Here is a 24269-nt window from a genome sequence, read left to right as displayed (position 1 = left end):
GGTTGGTCAGTGGGGGAAGACGCTGACCCGCAGAGGTCTGGGTGACTATCCCCAGCGTCGATGCCTGTGGTGTCCCTTGTTGGCTGAGCTAGCGGGAGCCACGCAGACCGGAACGCTTCCTGCTCGGCTGGTGTGAGTGAGGTTGCAGCCTCAAATTCTGGGTCCTCTGAGAGCGGAGACCTCGCAGGGAGGCCTGGGACAAGCAGAAGCCTACCAACGGTTTTGATGTAACTTAAATGACTATTGGAGGGCCGGGGAGGGCCAAGGGGAATGACAAGGTTCTTTCTTCTGTAAATTATAATTAAAAGGCAAACAGATGACCCAGAAGACTTAACTTGTGGCGTCTTAGAGTCCGGTGAGCGACCCACTCGTCACTGAGACCATTCTGAATGTCTCTTTCCGTCTGTTCCAGGTGACATCACCCAAAAAGGATATGAAAAGAAGAGGTCGAAACTCATTGGAGCCTACCTGCCCCAGCCTCCGAGTACGTACCCTCCATGAGTATATAAAGCATCTAATTTTAAGACTTAAGTGTAACGTGCAAGTGACACCCGAGTGCAAATCCTTTCTCACGCCCAGCCTGCACAAAGGTCACACTTCTGACGTGGCGCTGGCCACGCCGGCCTCCGCTGTGAGTGCATGTGTCTCGTGGACATGGGAGGCGCGGAGGACTCTTCCGGAATTGTGCTAATAAATATAATGGGTCTTTCATCGAGGCAAGGCCAGAATCCATGGATTACTTTAAAATGCTGATTATGAACAAAAAATGTGGGAGCTATTTATAATGTAAACGTGACTTCTGGTTTAGTGAATTAAAAAATCATTGCCATTGACTATAGTTTAAATTGACCCAAGGTTTTGGCTGCTGTCCTGCGGGGCACATCTAGAAGGCAGAGCGTCCCGCGTGGGCTGCGACTTGGGACAGGCGGGTCGTGTTCTGAAGTGCGGTTGTAAGACGCCGCACGTTCTTTCCCGGAGGACAAAGTCCGTCTCGTTCGAGTGTTTCCTGGGTGCGGGTTTGTAGAGTATCTGTGCACTTGACCTACGTTCTGCACGTTTCGGGAAAAGGAAGACACTCCCAGGCTGGGGTTCTGGCCCTTCAATTCTGACTGAAGCGTAGTTCCGTTGGAGGTGACCTTGAGCACCTGCTAGGTTTTAGGAGTGACTTAAATCTGACCCAGGTCCTCAACGGGAAAGGGCAGCACCTGAATGACCTCTGTAGTTCCCACCACTGACACGACCTGTTGCAAGCGCGTCTGGTAGGCTTAGGTCTGCAGGTGCACACGGCGCACAGACGCACTCTGTCCCTCTCCCTCCCGGGATCCCCCGCTCCCCTGGCCCCTGCTCGTGTCCCGTTAGCACAGGGAGGGGTGCTTCCCCCCAGCGCGTACTCTAGAGATCTGACTTGGCGGGTGGGCTCTCTGTTGTGCTTGTGGTTTTTTGATTTTGTGTATTTTCCTTGCTTTGCCTGATGCTTGAGAAGGTGGAGGTGGACGTGCCGTGTTGGCCTGCTAGCCCATGGCTGGCATTTCCTCTTATCTTGCTTCTGGAAGGGGGAGCTCTGTGCCGTTCAGTGGATTGAGAGCGAGTCCGCTGCGTGGCTGGCTGACGGCTGCGTGTGGAAGGCTTTCAGAGAAGACGCGGGCAAAGACCTGGCGATCTGCCGACAGGACCGCCAGGCTCACGGCGTCTCTGAGGCCGGGCGGGGGACTCCTCCTGGCAGGGGTGCCGCCGCATCTCTGACCGGGACTGCCGGGGCGCATGGGGACTCTCGACCTCGTGGGCTCTGAGTATCTGTGACTCATCCACCCCGGGGAGATGGAAGTGGGTCGAGCCGCGGGCAGCGTGGAGGCCGAGGCTGACCGTGCGGTGGGGCGTGGAGGGTGGCCCGTGTCGCGTGGTCCATTGTGCTGTTCTGCATGGGGCGGCAGCTCTGCTCAGTGCTGTAACAAATTTTTAAAAAACGCAAGTTTGCATTAATTAGTCTTTCTCAACTTGTTACAGCAGCGAACGGAGCTGCCGTGGTCCGCTGCAGGCTGCAGCACGGTGAAGGCGCCCCGGGAAGAGCACCGCGCTCCGGCAACATCGGGGTGTGCGACGTCCGAGAAGCCGCGGGCCGAGAGCGGGTGGCCAGCACCGCGGGGAACCGGCCGCTGTTTTACTTTCGCTTCGGTGAGCGTCCTCCCGGGAGAGAGACCCCGCAGGATGGGGGCCGCCAACCCTGTGTGGGCAGGGGCCGGCGCAGGAGGGGTTCGCGGTGAGCCCCGGCCTCCCACGGGCTCGTGCTGCTCCCCGAGGACATGCCGCCCTGGGTCTCTGGGCGGGTTCCAGCCCCTGCACCCCAGCTGTCGCACGTCCTCGGGCCCCGTTCTGAGTCTCCTCTCTGAGGGCGTAATGCCGTGTCTTACCACCGTGTTTTCCTCGCTGGAACACCGCTTAGAAACACCGAGAAGGCGGCAGATCCTATCATCCTGTGGCCCTGCTGGCTCTTCTGCTACCCCGGGCATCCGGGTCGGCGAGGGAGTCTCAGGCTAGGGTCCCGTTTCCAAAGGGAAAGAGGGAAATCGAGCTAGAGGTCGGAGAGTGTGTTCTCAGAGGCCACGAGCCAGCCCAGAGGCCACAGGGACTACTGTGGTCGTGTTTTGAATATAAGAAGCTCAAAAAATGAGTTTAGCGCCTCTTTTAGTAGAACAAGAGAATGAGCATTGGTTCACTTTAGGTTTATCTGTAGGGTTTTATCCCACACGAAGGCCATTATTTGAAAACCCCGAAGAAATAAAGAGCTAAGTGGACCGTTGTGTTGGCCTCGGTCTCAAAGGCGCCGCACTGGGGCTCCCACTCATCTTCGCGGTTCACGGGAGCCCTCCACTCCTGACTGAGACGCGAGGAGGAGACGGTCTGCGTGGGGACGCTGCTCTGGGGTCCTTGGTCCCAGCCCCCCCAAGACCCCAGGAAGGGAAGACAAGGTTCCCCGCGGTTCAAGGCTCAGGACAGCAGATTCCCAGCCCGTTTGGTGGTGTTCACGGCAAGTCGTTATTTCTGAGAACGTGTGTGAACCGTCGTTCACTCTGTAGAGCTCAGGGAAGCAGCCTGAGAGCCAGGGGCGTGGAGGCCGAGGTTGCTTTCCCGACGTGCTCAGTCGGAGATGTGACGCTCTGGGGACAGGATCTCAGGAGAAGCGTCTGTGTGGCCGGTCTCCTTACCCTGATGAGTGCGTTCCCGTAAGGCCGTTGTGTTTTGTGAACCTTTTTTTAACATTATTTTTATTTGTCAGAGAAAAGATTAACCCTTCTAGGAGGTATTCTAAAACCATTTCTAAGATGTCGTTTGGGACACACAGTTCTGAATTGGAGTGGCTTGTACGGGCATCTGTGAGCACTCGGGTTGGAGTCCCGCATGTTAGCCCGTCCCAGGAGACGTGCTCTGGAAGCGTCTGTCTCCTGGTTTCCCTCTCTGGACGCCCGGAGGTACCAGGTGGAGCGTGATGTTGAGCGCATCCCTGAATCTAGAGGAAAAACTGTTCTGGGAGAAAGAGAAGACGTCAGGAAAACACACTAACAGTCATTTTCAAGGAGGAAATATTACTTAAGACCGACTCATTGTCCTGGTGCCTGTCTGCGGCGTCTCTGTCATTAATCTCCAGCCTGATACGACTTTAAGAACAGAACGCAGACCCACCGCCACCAGTCTCTGCGGGCACATCTGCACCCGCGCTGGCTTCCACGACCGGGTATCCGTGGCTCCCGGGACGAGGCCGTGTCATCACGTTCCACCATTACCTAGATGGCGAGACTTCCCTGCGCCAGAGTCCCTGTCCCACAGCACGTATGTCAGAAGAGTCTGTCCCCACGACCCCATGGCGGTTCTCCGTGGATGGTGGTCCCCCTGGGGCCCACCCGCGCCGTGCGTCCTGCTTTCCCGACAACGTTACGGGAATCGTGGATTGTAGTCACGAGACTGGAGGGCAAGTCTGTGCTTCCCTCCTTCTCCCTGGGGACTGGCCTCCTTGGCAGAGAGGCCTCTCCTGGTGAGGGTGAAGTGGCCATGTTTGCTTCTGCTCAGGGAGGCGGCTGGCCCCACCAGAGCGCAGCCCAGCTGTGTCAGAAGGACTGCACACAGCACGCCCGGCCCCTCCTCAGCTCCGCGGACCTGTCTGCTGCTGCGGGACGGTCCCACGCCCGTGGTGGGGCGGCCTTCTGCACCCGCCTATGCCCTCTGCCTGCCCCTGTGCGTCGTTCAGAGCCTGGTTCCCGGGTCCCTTCTGTAGGGATGCCTGGGGTCAGGACAGGCCCTCCGGTCCTGCTCCACACGACCCCCTACTCCTGCTATGGTCGCGCAGCGGCAGCCGGATGGTGGGTGAGTTCTGATGGCTCCGCACCCAGCTCGCCCCCGAGGAGGTCAGCGCTTTCAGAGATTTGCGGAAGGATGGACCAGTTACTGTCTGCAGCCCCGTCACAGCCCTGCTGGTGGCAGGTGGGGCTCTGCCCGTGTCCTCCCGACCAGCGTGTCCAGCAGGTGCTGGAGCTCGGGCTCTGGGGGTGGGAAGCACCCGGAGTCAGCTCTGCTGAGGCCCGAGGCAGCGTGTCCGCATGCCGCTCCGCTCTGGTCCCACGGAAGATGAGACCCTTCCTCATCTGGCCTGAAGGACGCAGACTGTGGGCAGGTGCGGCTGGGCCTCCGAGAAGAGAGCGTGTGTGTGCCTGGGTCTACCGAGCTGCCACGGGCCGGGCCTCTGCCCCTCCAGTGCCCGCTGCAGGCCGGGTCCACCTCTTCACTCTGCAGCGGGAGTTAGGGTCCCCTAGAGCGCAGCCCTGGGCCCGGAAGCCCCATGAGCCCGTCCCCGCTAGGGCAGTAGCCTACCTGGGGACCGCCTCCACTGGGGGGTCACGTCGTGCCGTCTGTTCATGACAGACAGGGTGTCAGGCGCATAAACCCCAGAAGAGAAAATGGGTCTTTGAATTAGGTTGCCGGTATGTGACTCAGCATGAATCCTTTCCAGGTGGACTTGCTGTAGGAACTGAGCCGTCCTCGGCTGGAGGGGACGACCCGGGTCCTGGGTCAGCCCCCACGGTCATGATCTCGGTACACAGTCCGCTGCTGTTGCTGCCGGACTCCTCTGTTTCAGCACACGCGGCTGTTGTCTCGGTCACATGGATTTCCTGTTATTCCCAGGGGTGTCCTGCCAGCCGGGTTCCCACTCCCTGAGACCGGTGGCGACGGGGAGGGCGAGGACGCGAAGCCATGTCCCGTGTAAGCTTCTGCCGCGTGAGCAGAGCTGGGAGCCGAGTGTCCTCCTGGGCAGCGAGGAAGTCGTCTGCTTTGGAACAGGCTTGTGTGGGTATCTGAAACTCGCAGGCGTCCGCGACCCTGCTCCTGACCTTGTGCGTGCTTTCCCTCTGAGCCTCTGTTCCTCGGGGACCAAAGAGTGAGTGCTGGGTGCACGTCGAGCTCCCTGAAGTTCCAGATCTTCTGCATTTTTCTAGAGAATGAGTCCCTAATAAACTAAAATTTGTGGACAGGAATATGGTTAGCAGTTTTGTACAGACTTTGGCGAGGCCTTCGGTCATGAGAGGCAGAGGCAGGAGTCGGGCTGACGGTCGGGGCCGCTGTGGAGGGGAGAGGATTTCTCTCTGTGCGTGTTCTGACCTCAGTCCGTACAGCAAACGCGCAGGTTCCCCGTCCGTACACACGTGTGCTGCGTGTCTTCTGTGGAGGCTTGACGGCGCCGACTGTGGAAGGAATGCTGCCATGAGAGTCCGTCCGGTACCAGAAGAGCGGGGGACGGTTCAGACATCGTCTCTATGCAGACTGGAATTACGGAAAAGCCCTCCGCGGTTTCCCCAGGCTTCTGAGGCAGGACCACGTGTGTGGGGGCCCAGAGATGCTGTGAGCCCTGCTGGGCCCCCGGCTCCGCGGGCGCTGAACGCGAGGACGCAGGACCGAGAGGTTCCAGCCAGGGCCCGGGGATGCCACTCGCATGTGACCGTGTCCGCGTCTGCTCCCCAGCGTATGCGGAAGCTGGGGGATTTGCTCAGTTCCACGTGAGCTAAGAGTAAGACCAGAATTTGGATCAAGATCTCTGGTTTTGTTTTGTTTTTTAAAGATTTTATTTATTTATTTATTTGACAGAGAGATCACAAGCAGGCAGAGAGGCAGGCAGAGAGAGAGGAGGAAGCAGGCTCCCTGCTGAGCAGAGAGCCCGATGCGGGACTCGATCCCAGGACTCCGAGATCACGACCTGAGCCGAAGGCAGCGGCTTAACCCACTGAGCCACTCAGGTGCCCCAAGGTCTCTGGTTTTGAATTCCAGATGCATTTTTGTGGAAGTCATCTTCCAAAATCCTTCGCGATTTCCTTTGAAAATACGTGGAAAACTACCGCTTTTTATTTATTTCCCTTGCCTTCTGAATTTGGAAGTCTCGATGTTTCCTAGAACATTTGACTTCCTGAATGAGCGAGGGTGGTCTACGCGGCAGGTCTCCTGGCCTGAGGCACGTGGCATGTCCAGGCCGCAGAGCCCCGGGGCCACGTTCCTGGTGAGCGTGAGATTCGCCGTGGTTTCCGCGTCTGGTCCTGGAGTCGGCAGGTTGCGCAGGGGACAGCTCTGCGTCCTTTCTTCGTCGTGTGTTGGAAGAAATTGGGACGGACCCGTGTGTGGCTGTCTGAGGTCGTTGCTGGCAGAGCGCCGGGGTCCCGGGCTGGGTTACCATCCCCCTGCCTGGCCTCCTTCCTCTTTCCTCTTGGGCTCCTGGGTTCCTTCTTCCCAGCCCCTTTGGGGTTCTCGAGGGAAACAGAAGCCTCCCGGAAGGTCATGTTTGTACGGACACCTGGCGGGAGCCTCACAGGGCCCTGCTCATGCCAGGAAGACCCCAGTGTTTGTTCAGGAGCCCCCCGAGACCCCCTGTGGCCAGAGGCAGCACTGCTGTGGGGGAGCCAAGCACACAGACGTCCCTGCTCCTGACTGGCTGCCTCTTGAGTAAGAATCCAAGGGACGTGTCACTGTCTGCCGACCTCAGCTGTCCGCTGCCCCGATCTCGTTCCTGGGCAGCATCTGTCCTGAGAAGGTCTCCGGGGCACTGTTGTTTGGCTGTGAGATCACAAGGCCGCTTCTCTTCAAGGGACCAGTCAGGTTTGCCCGTGTGACAGTGGTCATTGCTGCAGCACACGGAGCCCAGCAGCCCGCGACCTCTCCACCCTGAGGACGGGGCTCCCAGTGCGCCAGAGAGCACCGGCGGGGCGGGGGGGTGCTGTCTCGAGGGAAGGGGCCGCCACGTGTGAGCATTCCGGGACCACTTAGCACGGCAGAACTGCGTACGATGGGAAACCGAGGCTCAGGGTGATGGACGGGTGCCCGGCTCCGGAGCACACGTCCCTGGTGCTCTGTCCCTCGATTCACATGGGACCCGAGGCTGCTTCGTAAGCGAGGGACACAGCCACTCTCCGTCCCTGCCAGGTTGTTGCCTATGAAGGATTAATCTCGGCCCGCTGGACCCTCACCTTCCAGTGTCCTTGCTCAGAGCCAGTCCCCATGTGCTGCTGCCACTCTCCGGTGGTCCCAAGATGGGCTCTCGGTTGTGGCAGGAGCGTCTGGAGCTCGGTGTGTTCCCGTACTGATTGGTGTTCTCGCGCTGCCTCACACGCAACAGGAGAGACCCCTCTGCGCGCGGCCTCGGGCCCGGTGTGCACAGGCAGGAAATGCCTATCTGCGCGTCGGACGGATGGCTTTTCCTTGTCGGAACATGCTTGAAGCCGCTGCAGGTTTCATTCGCCGTGAGGGCGGATGAGAATTAATGATGGACGTGTGCACACCCGTGTTTTAGTTCTTTAGAATGCCCTGTTGCCGGGCAGCTGGTGCAGCTATTCTCCTTTTGCTAGTTAACTCATTTCTCTTCACCTTGTGCTGTGAGCCCTGCGCTTCAGCCTGTGGACATGGACGTCCGTGTTTGCATGCGGAATCGGCTGAGGACCGGTGTGGGAGGCCCTGGCCTGGGCACGGGGCCTGCTGGGCGCCGGAAGTGTGTGGCCGGCCGGGGCCCCGGCGGCGAGAAGGTTAAGGGAATTCCGGGGGCTGTTTGACTCTCTGGTCTGTGAGAGGCCCGCAGACTTGGCTGTGGGGAAGAATCAGGCGCTGTTTAGCCGTGGCAGCTTGAACGTGCACGTGGAGCAGAGCCGCACCGAGATATCCCCACACGGACGGAGGGTAAATCCCCAGGACGGACGAGGGGGAAAAACGGGGACGGGTTTTAGTGCTATGTGGGGTCGAGGATGGGGGTGCCCAGGGTAGCAGACGGTGCTGGTCTCATGGGCACCGTCAGGGAGAGGAGAGGCTTGGCATCCAGGAAGCAGGTGACCCTGCCCCCCCCCCCCCGAAATGTTTGTTCTCTGGAGAAACGGACCTGAGAACCTCGCAGGTTGGGGTACAAGGCACCAAGTCTGAGCATGTGCCCCGGAGAGGGAGAGCGGCTGCAGCCATTAATGACGGATGCCCCCGTGTTGACCCACAAGCGAGGAGACAGGTCTCCTCTCCGGAAACGGACGGCCCGGGTAAAAGGTCGGCTGCTGGAGGTGGGTCTGTGACAGCCCCCACAGGAGGGGGACGCCGGCTCACAGCTCCTCGCTGGGAGTAAGAAAATGCTGTGAACTTCGATGGAGGAGAAAACAGATTGTTCCCGCACCATCGGAACGACACCTCACTTCTCACCAGTAGTTGACATGAGAAGCAATGAATGCACAAAACCTTCAAATAAATTGATTTTTACAAATTCTTAAAATTACAAATTTTCATGTAATTCTGCTTAGACGTTTGGGCAAATGCCAGTTCCAGGAGGAAGGGGTGCCGTGGGGGGGCGGCGTGCAGCAGATCTCGGCCTGCCGGCCTGGATGAGAGCAGGAGGGGTCCACGGGGAGGGTCTTCAGCGAAACAGAATACTGAACTACAAGATTGTCCCCAAGTTGTCAGGGGTGGCCCACAGGGAGAGAGTGTTGGGAAGGGTTTTCACTTCTGTTGGGAAGTGAAGGAAATAGCGAGAGGTCCTTTGAACACCAAGATGTTGGAACCGAAAGATGCAAACACTCCCCAGGAGTGGAGGAAAAGTCAGATAGGAGGGGTTTCGCAGCGCAGTGCTGACTCGTGATCCTGCCAGCGGCTGGGCACGGCTGCGCTCTTGTGAGAGGTCGTGTGTTGTCTAACACGCGCCGTTTAGAGGGATCATAAGCTCTTGTTTGTATACAAGTACCGAATGACAACACTTTTCTTGGTGACTTAATAGTACTCCTCGGTTTCATGAATTCTGTGCGTCTGAGGAAAGGGTGGTTTTTAAAGGTCACCTGCAGACTCTAACTGGACGAGGTCTGGTAGCTGTGAGCTGCTGTGTCATCAAGACGTTCAGGGACGCATGTCGGTGAGCACCGTTCTAGTGTGGGAAACTGGGTAACAGCCCGGAAACCTACCCCGTCATGGGCCACCAACGTGCCAGCAGGAGCGGGGGTTCTGCAGGGCGCCTGCCTGGGTCCGTCGGTGGATCGTGAGACTATTGGTCTCGGGGTTGTGAGTTCGGGCCTCATGCCGAGCGTGGAGCCTGCTTCAAGGAAGGAGTGCGTGCGGCCGGCAGCAGCACGAGGAACCGTCACACCGCTCCTAGAAGCAACCCTCCTGGGGCCCTCGCGGAAACAGGGACGAAACGGTTTCGTAAAAATGCGACCACTGGTGACCTCTGCCAGGTGTGGCCATCCTTTCTGAAGACGCAGCAGCTACTTTTGGAGGCGCAGTGCTCCGAGTCTCCTCACTCCTGAGCCGGCACCAGGAGGCCGTTCCTGCTGCACCTACTCAGTCTCGTGGTGATGCTGCCCTCGCTGCTCGTGGTCCCACACGCCACTGTATCGTCGTCGTCAGACCTAGGTCCGCTCTTGACAAACACCCGTCCGAGCAGTTTTAATTGACCATTTATCCTGTCAGGTAATTCGTCACAACTGTATGGAAATAGAGATTTTCCAGTCCCTTCGCATCTGAGGGAGTGGATTTCAGAGTTAGAAACTGTGAGTGAGCAGGTGACTCTGCACAGTCCTGGTTCCCCGAATTGGACCGTTAGCTGTCCTGTGGGATGTATTATAAAGGTAACCTTCATGATGAGTGTCATTAAATCTCCTCAAGAATGAGCATAACCCTTTCTGCACGTTTGTCGTGTGGAGAAGACCGTAGCTCCGTTCCGTGGGCTCCCCCTTTCCCATCCGTGCACAGGCGTGTGCGGGCAGGGGAGCGGTGCAGGGGTCTGTATGGGCTGCCATGTCAGGGCGCAAGCCTTCCCCTGACCGGACCCTTCTCCCTTTCCTGCTCCATGTCCATGACGTGCCTGACTTGCTGCTTCATTCTACCAAGTGACTTTACCAAACAGATGGACCCAGGCCGCCGGGTAAAGCCTTACCTCACTCTGCTGTTTCCCTTAACCCAGGGGTGGATCAGGCGTTGCCTCCCGAGCGCCGGGCTCCCGTCACTCCTGCTCCTTCCACTCGCTACCACCGCCGGAGGTCCTCAGGGTCACGAGATGAGCGCTACCGGTCAGGTAAGGCACCCGTGGGCATGAGGTCACTGCTCCCCCAGTCTGAGATGGCAACGGGGATGGTGAAGGGGACGGGCGGGTGCATGTCCTGCGTGGGGTGAGGCAGAGGTGGGGTACGTTTTGGTGGCCTCGGGCTGGCTGTGTGATCACAGGTGATGACATCCTGCTTCCTAGACAAACATCCGCCCCGGGGTACACGTTAGAACGCAATAAACAATAGCTCTTTTCACATTTTTAAAGATAACGTCTGCTATTTAGAATTTCATAACAACTGAACAGTAATCTCTCATGAGCCAAATTTTGGGTTTTTTTTAGGTGTTAGTACTCAGCAGGTGGTTTTACTTTGTATTTTCTTGGCTATGAGTACAATTTTTTCCTTTTCTTTTATCCCCAGGATTTCTGTTTTCCAAGTAGTTTTCAAAAAAGGAAATCCATACTTTTCCTGTGCTCTCTGTTTCCTTTGTGTCTTACGGTGCCACATGTGGGAACGCGGTCTTGGTAACTGTTCGCTGCAGCCCTCACCGGGTTTGGCTGGTTTAGATTTTGGTCATTAATTGTGTCCCATTAATTTCTCTCGTCAGAAAGCTTGTGTGACGATTAATATTTTAATGACATTTTGAGAGATTTTTTTCCTAGCATCTGCATTAAAGTTGCTTTTTCCTGCTTCCCTGACTAGACTACGGCTTTTAAGGAAAATGCTGCTGCTGGGACCTCAGTTCGGGGCGGAGGGGGGTGCCACCGACGACAGAAGATGACGCTCATACTCTGAGTTTTGCAAGCGCTCTCACAAGTCCTGTCCCGCTTGGCTTTTACAGCAAACGGGGTGCGTACTGCTCCTCGATGCCGCGGAACAGGAAGCGGGGGCTGAGGGATGCGGCAGCTCGGGCAGTGCACACCGGGGCTGGGGGGGGTCGACCGTGCTCTTGGTTCTGTATCAGGGCTCCTTCCATTAGCGGGGTGACAAGGCAACCCCCCGTTCCAGTAAAGAGCCTCTGCCTGACTTCCTGGCTGGGCTCCTTCCTGGGAGGGAGGAAGGGGTAGGGCAGACCTTACAGCACAGGGTCGTCATCGGGGGAGTGAGAGTGGCGGAAAGGCAGTGGAGGCTGAGGGCTGCCCCTTGGCCCTCCCACCCCCGTGCCCAGATGCCTCAGTGTGGGGACACTGTGGATGGAATGAAGCAGGAGCTTGCCCTCAACTCCACCCTCTGTTTCCAGAGACATCTGAACGCCCAGCGTGGGTCAGGAGCCTGTCCTCATTCAGGGGTCTCAGAGGCCTCTTTCAAACAGGCGGGGGGAGGCGCGCATACAGGTGCTGCCGACTCACCGTGAGATGCTCGTTACCACGCTCGTCCGGATACGACCGTGTGAGTGTTTGCGTGTGCTCGTGCCGCAGACGCAAGTGCAGACACGTGGGGACGGGCAGAGTCGCACACACAGGAGACACACAGGTATGACCACATGCTCATGGCACAGAGTCGCACATGTGGGAGACACACTTGTAGCCACATGTCCATGCACTCACAGGCCTGTGTGGCGGAGGGACACACGGACACACAGTAGACACGGGTGCACAGATGCATGGGTATACACAAGCCAGTGTGCACACCACCCCGCAGAGCACACGCGTGTGGGTACACAGACTCATGTACACAGGCACACATCGACCCAGACATGTCAGTACACGGAAACACACATTTAGACACAAACACGTAGACACAGGTGTGACCTAGATATGCAGATGTGCGGACACATATGCAGACACACACAGGTAGACTTGCACATGTGGGGACACACACAACTGTATGCAGATGTGCAGGTACGTGCAGCCATGTGAGATATCGCAACACACACACGTAGGCACATGGCTACCATCGTCAGCATCTCCCGTTCTCACGGAAACCAGTCAGGTGTCCTATCTTCCATTTTACAGGTGAGAAGCTGGTTCAGGGCGGTATGTGATTGCTGGTGAGACAGTGGGGGCCTCATCTAGACCGCAGGGCTCTGTCCGGCTCTGTTATTTCTTACCACATACAAGGGTGTAACTTGGGTCTTGTTCTAAGCTCCAGCTTTCCGTGGTAAGTTTTTTACAAATTTAGATGGAACTTAAGAGCACGCACGGTCTGTTTCCTCCATTACCTCTTTCCTAACGATGAGGGGCGGGGCTGGTAAACCCTGATGTTTTCCTGACCGTGGCTAAGGTATGTTCTCCAAACCCTCTCAGCTGTTTTAGGAGACATGCCAGGTGCTGGCTGCCTCACCGTCGGTGTTTCTGAGCGAATGTCTCGGAGGGTTAGCAGAGTAGGAAACGGGGCTGTCTCAGCCTCAGGAGCGCCTCCATCTGCCCCTACAGGCTGCCGCCCATCGTGGGGAGTGGAGTAGACGTGCAAAGGAAATGTGGGGGGAGGGTGGTGGTGAAGGAGGGGACCAGAACCTTCAGCACGACCCTCTGGAAGGAAACCACACCTGTCTCGGTCCAGCCCACCCGAGGCCCTACTTTGAAATCTCTGTTCGCTCAGGTAGCATCCCCGTGGGGACCTGCGGCACTTGGGGTCTGACTTTCCACTAAGAAGCCCCAGCCTGGGGATGAGCTCGGCGCTCTGCCTGCTCTGGGTGAAGGAGCTCACAGCCCAGAGGGAGAGCCAGATGCGTGACCCAGCACAGTGTGTGGGCGACGCTCCTCTGCTCGTCTTCCAGAGTGTCTGCTGCTCTTGGAGTAAGGTTCGCACCTCCCGTGCCCGTGGTCTGGCTTCCCACCACTCCACAGTCCTTTCTTTCCTGTCGTCCCCTTTCTGTAGCTGCGCCGGTTTCCTGGGTATTTCTCAAGCCCCTGATTACTGTGGAGCCTTTACACTCTGATCCCGCTGCCCAGAACTTTCTTCCCTCGGACAGACACATCGCTGGTGTCTGGTCTCTGCTCAAGGTCACTTTTTGCACGAGCCTCCCCGACCACCCAGTTAAACGACGCGACACCATGTCGCCTCGCGCAGTCTCTGCGCCTCCCCTCGGGTTCCTGGAAGTCCGTTGTGGCTGCCACCCCCAACACTGCCAGTCGCCCATTGTCCTGCCTGCCTGTCATCTGTCTGTCCATCCTCCCATCATTTCTCCACCTGCATCGTGTGTATGCCTCTCTGTTCGCCTGTCTGTCCACCGTGAGAACGCAAGCCCGCAAACACAAGGACCTTTTTCTGTTCGTTTGTGTATGCCAAGCATCTAAAGTTGGGCCTCGTGAGTATTTTTGGAAGGAAGGAAGGTGAAGAAACGTAGTACATTTGGGGAAAAGCAAGAAATTAGGGAGGATGAGCCAGATTTTAAGGTCTGTGGTGTACCGTGCCCAGGAACTTAGACTTTGTCCTGAAGGCGACAGGGGCCACCTGAAGACTTGAGGCAAAGGTGCGAGACGAGCACAGCGGGGGTTCAGGGAGGACCCTGGTGGCCATCGATCACATGCAGGGGAGTCGGAAGGACCCCGAGGCCGAGGTACAGTGAGAAGGTGAGTCAGGGTCACTCAGATCTGACCTCCGCTCTCCGGACAGCAGCAGGTTGGAGGCCCAGTCGGTGCGCACGGCTGTGAGGGTGGGAGTGCGTGGTGCCGCCTGCGTGCGCGGGCCCTGCAGCTGCCTGGGCGACGGAAGCCAGCTCTGCTGTAGGATTCAGGGTCCTGTCATAGGTCCTGCTGGGCAGGCCTGTGTAGGAAATGCTATGACGGTGCTACTCTGTACAGGCTGTTGTGCTTTCTAAGACGTCGTCCTGCTCTCAACCTGGAGTAGGAAGCGACTGCTTCCTTCACAGCTGGGAGGAGCCTGTGCAGACGCCCGCGGCCTGTGCTCGCGAACCTCGCTGGGGTTCTCGGGTTCTGCAGTGAGCACGGGTGCCCCCCACCGTTGTGGTGCCCCCCCCACAGGAGGGCTGGTGAGGACTTGGGGTCATTATCAGCCTCGTTGGATGGTCTCCCCACCCGAGCCTCTGCTATTTCCTGCTGTGAAAACAGGCTAGCCCCGAGTTCCTTGATGTGGACGTTCCTCTAATGCGCGGTGAGTCACTTTCCCTTCTGGCGCACGGCCGCCAGTCCTGCTCTACAATGTCGTGTGGGCGCCGGAGGACCTCGTGTGGCCGCTGGCGCGCGCAGGCTCAAGATCTTCTGGGCCGTCTCCCTGGGCTGGCCTGGGGGATTTCAGACACTCAAAAGGGAAAGTGTCGTGGCCCTCGGGAGATTTTGGTTTCCACACTCCGCAGACCACTCAGATTGCAGTAGAAAGTACTCTGGATGCTTTGTGACCAAATTATATCAACCGAGAAGTAATTCTATTATCTCTCAGATAATTGCCCTAATTAGCAATCAATCCAGTCAACCATATAGCCTCAAATTTAATCTCTCTTGGCCATACTTTTCCATTTCATTTCCAAACCCATTGCCTTGCATGGTAATGAACTCCTCCCGGAATTCTTTATAAAAGCGTGTACTTCTCCCCTTTTTAAATAACTTTATTTGGAAACTGACATATTATTTGGAGAGTGAATTAATGAACAGGCGTTTCCTGAGCACCTAGAAAACGTCAAACTCTGTGTTAGGCACTTAATCACTTTTACTTGATAAGTCTAAATTACAAACTTGCAGGAATTCTAGCTGTTTCTCCAGGTCCTTTCTCCCCAGCCAGAAGCCCTAGAACACAACACTGAGACCTGTGTCGTTCCTGTTCCTACCAGGACCAACGATGTCAAGGAAGAATGTTGAAATACATGTGCAGCATATGGGGTCATGACATGTTTAAAAAGGTTGTTTTGTCTCTTGGGAAGCTGACAGACAGCTTCAGAAAGGACATCGGGTCCATATGTGTCCCCGGACCAAGTGGCGGCCTTTCCCGGGGCCTGCCCCCTCCCTCCAGGTAGAATGCTATGGGGCCCAGTCTCCCCCCTGGACAGCCAACTCAGACAGGCTCCAGGGACCCAGGGGGACCCCGAGACCCTCCAGGGATGTCTGTGAGGTCAGACTGTTTCTGGAATAACACACATGATTTGCTCTGTCCGCACTCATCCTCTCGTGAAGATACGTGGATTTCTCCACGGCTGCCGGTCGTGGAGATACTGCATTTAGAGGGTGGGTGCAGACAGGGATTGTGAAGTCTTGCATTTTTGGAAGTTTGTCAGTTTACTTGCTAATACAGTAAATATCAAAACATTAGTCCTAGAAACAAAAGCTTTTTAACACTTTCACCCATTTTAAAAAATTTCAGTGTAATAGTATTCCTTGTTTTTGTACCACACCCAGTGCTCCATGCAATCCGTGCCCTCTCCAATACCCACCACCTGGTTCCCCCAACCTCCCACCCCCCGCCGCTTCAAACCCCTCAGATTGTTTTTCAGAGTCCATAGTCTCTCATGGTTCACCTCCCCTTCCAATTTCCCCCAACTCCCTTCTCCTCTCCATCTCCCCATGTCCTCCATGCTATTTGTTATGCTCCACAAATAAGTGAAACCATATGATAATTGACTCTCTCTGCTTGACTTAGTTCACTCAGCATCCTCTCTTCCAGTCCCGTCCATGTTGCTACAAAAGTTGGGGATTCATCCTTTCTGATGGAGGCATCATACTCCATAGTGTATATGGACCACATCTTCCTTATCCATTCGTCCGTTGAAGGGCATCTTGGTTCTCTCCACAGTTTGGCAACCGTGGCCATTGCTGCTATAAACATTGGGGTACAGATGGCCCTTCTTTTCACTACATCTGTATCTTTGGGGTAAATACCCAGTAGTGCAATGGCAGGGTCATAGGGAAGCTCTATTTTTAATTTCTTGAGGAATCTCCACACTGTTCTCCAAAGTGGCTGCACCAACTTGCATTCCCACCAACAGTGTAAGAGGGTTCCCCTTTCTCCACATCCCCTCCAACACATGTTGTTTCCTGTCTTGCTAATTTTGGCCATTCTGAGTGGTGTACGGTGATATCTCAATTTGGTTTTAATTTGAATCTCTCTGATGGCTAGTGATGATGAACATTTTTTCATGTGTCTGATAGCCATTTGTATGTCTTCATTGGAGAAGTGTCTGTTCATATCTTCTGCCCATTTTTTGATATGATTATCTGTGACATGATTCTTTATATAGAAAACCCAAAAGACTTCACCCCCAAACTACTAGACTCGTACAGCAATTCAGTAACGTGGCAGGATACAAAGTCAATGTACAGAAATCAGTGGCTTTCTTATACACTAACAATGAAAATACAGAAAGGGAAATTAGAGAATTGTTTCCATTTACTATAACACCAAGAACCATAAGATACCTGGGAATAAACCCAACCAAAGGGGTAAAGGATCTGTACTCGAGGAACTACAGAACACTCATGAAAGAGATTGAAGAAGACACAAAAAGATGGAAGACCATTCCATGCTCTTGGATCGGAAGAATAAACATTGTTAAAATGTCTATACTGCCTAGAGCAATCTATACTTTTAATGCCATTCCAATCAAAATTCCACTGGTATTTTTCAAAGAGCTGGAGCAAATAATCCTAAAATTTGTATGGAATCAGAAGAGACCCTGAATCGCTAAGGAAATGTTGAAAAACAAAAATAAAACTGGGGCATCACGTTACCTGATTTCAAGCTTTACTACAAAGCTGTGATTACTGAGACAGCATGGTACTGGCATAAAAACAGACACATAGACCAGTGGAACAGAGTAGAGAGCCCAGATATGGACCCTCAACTCTATGGTCAGTTAATCTTCGACAAAACAGGAAAAACTATCCAGTGGAAAAAAGACAGTCTCTTCAATAAATGGTGCTGGGAAAACTGGACAGCTATATGTAGAAGAATGAAACTCAACAATTCTCTTACACAGTACACAAAAAGATAAACTCGAAATGGATAAAAGACCTCAATGTGAGACAGGAATCCATCAGAATCCTAGAGGAGAACATAGGCAGTAACCTCTTCGATATCAGCCACAGCAACATCTTTCAAGATATGTCTCCAAAGGCAAAGGAAACAAAAGCAAAAATGAACTTTTGGGACTTCATCAAGATCAAAAGCTTCTGCACAGCAAAGGAAACCGTCAACAAAACAAAGAGGCAACCCACGGAATGGGAGAAGATATTTGCAAATGACAGTACAGACAAAAGGTTGATACCAGGATCTATAAAGAACTTTCACCCATTTTTAACAGTCTAGAATATTCTTTGGGTGCAGGGGTTTGAGAACCACTGCTGTAACCTGTAAAACTGAAATTTTTCTTGAAACCTGGAGACGCACTGTGCAAACTTGTACGTGCGAACCCCTCCCCGAGGCTGGTTTTGTGCTGATGACGGTTTAGGATCTGAGGTATGGTGGGGCTCAGCTGCTGGCCACGGGGCCTTGGGCCTGCTCGGCATTCCGCACATGTGTGGTTCTATGTTCCGAGCCTTTGCCGAGCACTGTCGATGAGACTGGAAAATGGAGGACACTGTGTTTGCTTCCAGAGAGTGCGCGTACCCGCCAGCCGCTCTTCCTCGACATTAAAGTTTAACCTCCTACATGGACAGGGTTCTCTTTCTCTGGTCCACTTAGTTCACTGATTTCAGTCGCTCTGCAGTCTGATTCTCTTTGAACTAAATGTTTTCACGATTTAGTAAAAATCCGAAATGACATATTCCATGACACTGGAGGAACAGAAGAATGCAGTAAATCAGACGGCTTGATCAGCTTCCCTCCCAGTGACGGGCAGGCTTGTCCATGTCAAGCTGCACTGCCCAGTGCGGTGGACCTTCTCAATTTAAATGAAAATTCTGTTCTTTTGCTTCACTAGCCACATTTAAGACAAGTGGCGACCACACTGGGCAGTGCAGGTATGGAAAGTTGCCATGGCAAAGACTTTTATCCCCCAGAGCCGCTCTAAAACCAAGGCTGTGGGAGACTTGGAAGAAGACGGAAGATGCATTTGAAGACAGACTGTAAAGACCTGTTTGTTCAAAACTAATGAAAACGAACTCAATCTCGATACCGGCCTGGTCCTTTAAATAGAAAGTGGCCTGGTTAGATTCGCATGTTGACAATGTCCGTGTGGGAGAGGCTGTGGGAGAGGCTGGTTGTGTGGGAGAGGCTGGTTGGACTGGGTGGGTTCCTAGCTGGAAGCAGGGACACATTAAGAGGCTACATTATTGCAGGTGAAAAAACAGAGTCTGTGGGGTGCACCGAAGTAGAACTTAGAAATTGACAGCCTTGAAGTATTTACATGAAGTAATCAGAGATCCTGGAAACTGAAGAAACAAGGATTTAGTTTAAAAAGTCGGGAAGGGAAAATGGAGTTGAGTCCCCAGGAGGGAGAAATGAGAAATAACAGAAAAAGATGAGTAGAGGAGACAGTCTTGGCTCCACGCCAGCTTGCCGCAGAGTGTGGACTTTGTCACATGGATCCTTATGATGAAAAAGAAGTTTAGAAATGGAGACCAACCAGCTGAGGGAGTTCAGCTGGATCCCAACCTTGATCTGTCAGCAAACTGAAGTCCCCGGGAAGACCACTGCTCCCAAACGGGGGGTGGGGGTGGGTGATGTCAGTGGAGACGGGGACGCCCTGCTGCAGGTGTAAGGGCAGCACTGGAAACCAGAGCCGCTGTAAGAGACGTGATGGATGGGCCAGTCAGTAGATGAGGTGGGGAGGTCAGAAATGGACATCTACCTAAAGAGAGGCGGTGTTAGAGAAGGGTTCCACGAAGACGAAAGAGAATCTGCTGTTTTTATAATTCCTAATTGTGCTTACAGATTAACGGTTGTTCAGAGTAATGAGAGGAACTACGTATCCGGTGATTAGAGCATGAGCATTAGAGACATGAATGGCAGCGATGTTATGGGGGCAGGAGGGAGGAGCTGAGAATATTCTTTTACGAGGCATCAACTTAAGGACCAGCACTTGAAAAAGTAAAAGATGAAGTGTAATTGATTTGCCCAGAAAGGAGCAAAAGTAAGATCATACACAATACTGAGTTAAAACTAGAAAATACAGAGAAAGAGTGGAAGAGTGAGCGTAATAAATCAATAATAGTAACAAACATATTAAGTACTAATCCAGAAATATGAACCACGTTAAATGTCACTGACCTAAGTGCGCCAGTTACACCAACAGAGTAGACTAAGAACACAGCCCACGTTACGTGGACGACATTACATGTACCGCAGCCGTGGGTTAGCAGTAGAGATGGAGTAGAGACGCTAACACCTACTTCAAAAGCTGGTGCGGTACATTACTTTCTTATGGAGCAGACTTGAGGCAAGAAAGGTTACCAGAGATTACGCATGATAAAGGACTTGGTTGTCTAAGAAGACGGCATTCTTAATGTATACATGCCCAACAAAACGTCACAGCCCAGGAGGCAGGAGCGTAAGTCTGCAGCCGGAACTAGATGAATCCACAGTTAGAGGGGAGCTTTGGCAGCTCTTTGTCCCTGACGGATAGATCCGGGAGGTAGCGAATCAGGTGTGGACGTGGTTGACCTGAATAGTTCATCCGGGTCACCTGCATTTAACTCACCTTTGTAGGGTTCCATGCAGCAAGAGAAGAGCGCACATCCCCAAGCTCACACAGAGCAGTCCCCAGAACAGACCACATCCTGGGCCGTAAAACACATCCAAATCGAAAGGAATAGCATAAAAATATCCTTCTCAGGGCACAGTGGAATTAACCTAAAAATGCGTGACCGATGACTGGAGAATCCCACACACTTGGAGAACAGACAGCATGCTTCTGACTAACACATGGATCAAAGAAGCCTAAAAAATTTGTAAAATGTTTTGAACTAAAAGAGAAAATACAAGTGATCAAAATTTGTGGGATGCAGCAAAAATAGTGCTCATGTGCTGCATCCAATGCTTATGTTGGAAAAGAAGATCTAAAATCTGTAAGCTTCAACCTTAGGAAAAAAGCAAGGTAAATCTGAAGAAGAAAAATAAGAAAACTTAAAGGAGAAATAATGAAATTGAAAAGAAGACATCAGAAAATCAAAGAAGCCAAAAACTGGTTCTTTGAAAAGATCAGTAAATGATAAACTTCTGACCAGGTTAACTAAAACAAAGATAAAAACCACTAATACCAGACATGAAAAACTGACCATCACTACTTATAGACCACAAAGGACAATAAAGGAATATTAAAAATAACACTGTGTCCACATATTTGATTATGGAGATGAAGTGGACCCATTCCTTGAAACACACAATCTGTCGAGAGTCATACAAGAAGAAGTAGACCATCCGAGTAAGGCTATGTCCATTTTAAAAATGAACCGATAGTTAATAACTTTCCAAAACAAAGCACCAGGCCCAGATGGGTTACTTCTGAATTCCACCAAACATTTAAGGAAGAGATTATATTTCTCTCTGTATTCTATTCCTGCAGGCAAAAGGAGAGCGAGTGCTTCCTAAGCATTCTATGAGACCAGCATTAACCTGGTACCAAAACTAAACAAAAACATTACAAGAAAGAAAAGCTTTAGGCTACTATTTCTCATGAACCTAGGCTTAAAAAATTTCTCAACAAAATAGCAAATCAAATGCAATAGTGTATAAAAATTACACACCATGACCATGTGAAATTTATTCCAGGTATGCAGGGCTGGTCTAACATTCAAAAATCAGTGAATGCGGGTGCCTGGGTGGCTCAGTGGGTTAAGCCGCTGCCTTCGGCTCAGGTCATGGTCTCGGGGTCCTGGGATCGAGTCCCGCATCGGGCTCTCTGCTCAGCAGGGAGCCTGCTTTGCTTCCCTTCCTCTCTCTCTGCCTGCCTCTCTGCCTACTTGTGATCTCTCTCTGTCAAATAAATAAATAAAATCTTTAAAAAAAAAAACAAAAATCAGTGAATGCAATTCATCATGTCAGCAAACCAAAGAAGACAACTCGTATGATCTACCATACATACAGAAGCAGCATTTGACAAAATCTAACACCCGTTCATGGTTAAAAACTCTCCATAAACTAAGAATAAAGGGGAACTTCCTTGATTTGATAAAGAACATCTTTAAAAGCTTCTACTTAACATCACACTTAGTGGTAAGAAACTAAGTGATTTACCACCAAGATCAGGAGCAAGGCAAGGATGTTCCTTCTTGCCACTCCTTTTCAACATTGTACTGGAAGTCCTAGCTAATACAGTAGGACAGTCAAAGGACATCAAAAGTATACAGATTTGGAAGGAAGAATTAAAAGTATTCACAAATGATGTGATTATCTATATTGGAAATCCCAAGATTCAAAAAATCAAAGTATTAAGTGATTATAACAAGGGCTAACATACGAAAACCAGTCACTTTCTTACATGCCAGCAACAAACAGTTGGAATTTGAAATTGTCATTTACAATGTCGTTTACAATCCACACCCCTGAAATGATATACTTAGAACTCTAAAAAAAACCAATATATAAGGCTTATATGAGGAAAATGATTAAGGTGACATGAAGTAAAGAAACAGAGAGTCCACCTACCTGGATAGGAAGACTCAGTACTGTCGAGGTGTTGGTTCTTCCCAGTTTGATCTATAGGTTAAACAATCCCAGCAAGTTGTTTTGTGAATATCAACAAGTCAGTTCTGAAGTTTATATGGAAAGGTAGAAGATCACAGATAGCCACCACAGTCGAGAGCAAAGTTGAGTACCGGTGATGTTCAACCACAAGACTTAATATAAAATTCGGGATAGTACAGACAGATACAGGTGAGACAATAGTCATATAGATCAGTGTATCACAGTAGATGGCTCAGAAACAGACCCACAAATGTAGTCAGCATTACAGGCGAGGACAACCCAGTGGAGAAATGTTGTCTTCTCAACACATGGCACCGGAATAACTGGATGCAGACACAGATCTTAAACATCTTAAACCTTTCACAAAAACTAACCCAGAATGCATCATAGATCCAGGGCCCCTGGGTGGCTCAGTCAGTTAAGCATCTGGCTCTTGATTTTGGCTCAGGTCATGATGTCAGGGTTATGGGATCGAGCCCCCCTTTTGGGGGTCTTCCTGTCCCTCTCTCTTGCTCTAGCAAATAAATAAAATCTTTTAAAAAATGCATCATAGACCCAAAAGCAAACAAAAACTATAAAATTTCCAGAAGATAACATAGGAGAAATATAGGTGACCTTGGATTTGATGATGAATTTTTAGGTACAATGCCAAACGCATAATGCATGAAAGAAGAAGGTTTTGGTAAGTTTGTCTTCATTAAAATGAGAAATGTGTGCTCTGCAAAAGACAGAATAAAAAAGGTAAGCCACAGACTAGAAGAAGAACCTTTGCGAAACACATTTCTGATTAAAAATAAAAAAAGAAACTACTATCCGGGATATACAAAAAACCTGTCACACCACAAGTAAGAAAACCCATTGAGAAGTGTTCAGAAGATCTGAACTGACACCTTCCCAAAGAAGGTACACAGACAACAAATACACGGAGGAAAAGATGCGGAACACTGTATGTCACTAGAGAAGTGCAGGTTAAAATAACAGTGGGGTGCGCTATTAGCATGGCAAAAAGTCAGGACTCTGACATCAGATGCCAGCAGTGAGGTGGAGCCAGCGGAGCTCTCCCTCGCTGGCGGGAGCGCAGAGTGGTGCAGCCACCCAGGAGGACAGCTGGTGGTTTCTTACCAAACGTACTGGAACCATACCTCCGGCAGTTGTGTCCCTCAGTGTCTACCCACCTGAGCTGGAAGAGGATCTGTACAAGAATCTGCATGTGCGTGTTCGTAGCAGCTCAGTCATTCCTGCCGAAACTCAGAAGCACCGAGACGCCCGTTAGCGACTGAGTGCATGAACATATTGTGCGGATATTATTTAATTCATTATTTAATGCTAAAAAGAAACGAACTCTCAAGCCTTCAAAAGTCATGAAGGAACTTTAAACCCATATTACAAAGTGTAAGAAGCCAATTTGAGAAGGCGCCATACTGTGTGACCCCAAATACAGGACATTGTGGAAAAGACAGAAATAGTGAGTCAGTAACCATCAGCAGCTACCAAGTGCTCAGCGGGAGGGACAGAGGGATAGGTGGGTCCAGAGCACTTTTAGGACAGTGAATCTGTTTAATATGACACTGTGGTCACATAGACATGTCGTTCCGCATTTGTTAAAGCCATAAAATGTATACACCAAGACTGAACCCTAATGGTAACTGTGCATGTTAGTTAATAATGTGCCAGCGTTTTCTCATCAGCTGTACCACACTGACATAGTACGTCTCTAGAGGGCGAAAGAGTGTGTGTGTGTGTGTGTGTGTGTGTGTGTGTGTGTGTGTGTGTAGGTGAGTGGGTCACGGGAAACATGATGCACTTCCCCCTCAATTTTGCCACAAACCTAAAATTGCTCTAAAAATAAAAATCCATTAATTAAAAAATGAAATAAAGGATGATGATAAAGTTTAGAGGATCAAGAAAGACAAAAATTATTCTTGGAAACTATTAATATTGAAAACTGTGCAGTCAGAATGATGAAAGACAGGAGTAAATGATACGAGGAATTAAAAATGGGACATATTTCTGCACATATGTCATAGGAAAGAAGGATAGGATAGTGTGAATAACCACATGACAGTAAATTCGACAACTTAATTAAATGGACAAATACCCAATATAAAAGCTTAAAAAGAAATGGAAACCTTGAGTAGTCCTATGGCCACTCACTGAAAGGAAGCAGTTGCTAGAAACCTCTCCACAAAACACAGCAGGGGGCGCCTGGGTGGCTCAGTGGGTTAA

General features: G+C 51.8%; 1 protein-coding gene across 5 annotated transcripts in view; it reads left to right on the top strand.

The window, feature by feature from the left end:
* The window catches only part of DIP2C (disco interacting protein 2 homolog C), a 369149-nt gene that overhangs the window by 180081 nt on the left and 164799 nt on the right, over positions 1 to 24269 (top strand). For 3 of the 5 annotated variants that reach the window (XM_047740620.1, XM_047740623.1, XM_047740624.1), the window contains exons 2-4: positions 413 to 484; positions 2005 to 2172; positions 10448 to 10558. In XM_047740620.1, the coding sequence (XP_047596576.1) occupies positions 413 to 484; positions 2005 to 2172; positions 10448 to 10558 (351 nt within the window). The remainder of the gene's footprint in view (positions 1 to 412; positions 485 to 2004; positions 2173 to 10447; positions 10559 to 24269) is intronic. The other 2 variants (XM_047740622.1, XM_047740625.1) reach the window with 2 other exon arrangements.

Source organism: Lutra lutra, chromosome 8, assembly GCF_902655055.1.
Source record: "Lutra lutra chromosome 8, mLutLut1.2, whole genome shotgun sequence".
NCBI classification, from domain to species: Eukaryota; Metazoa; Chordata; class Mammalia; order Carnivora; family Mustelidae; genus Lutra; species Lutra lutra.
The sequence above is the reverse complement of the archived record's forward strand: the minus strand, read 5'-3'. Positions and strand labels throughout refer to the sequence as shown.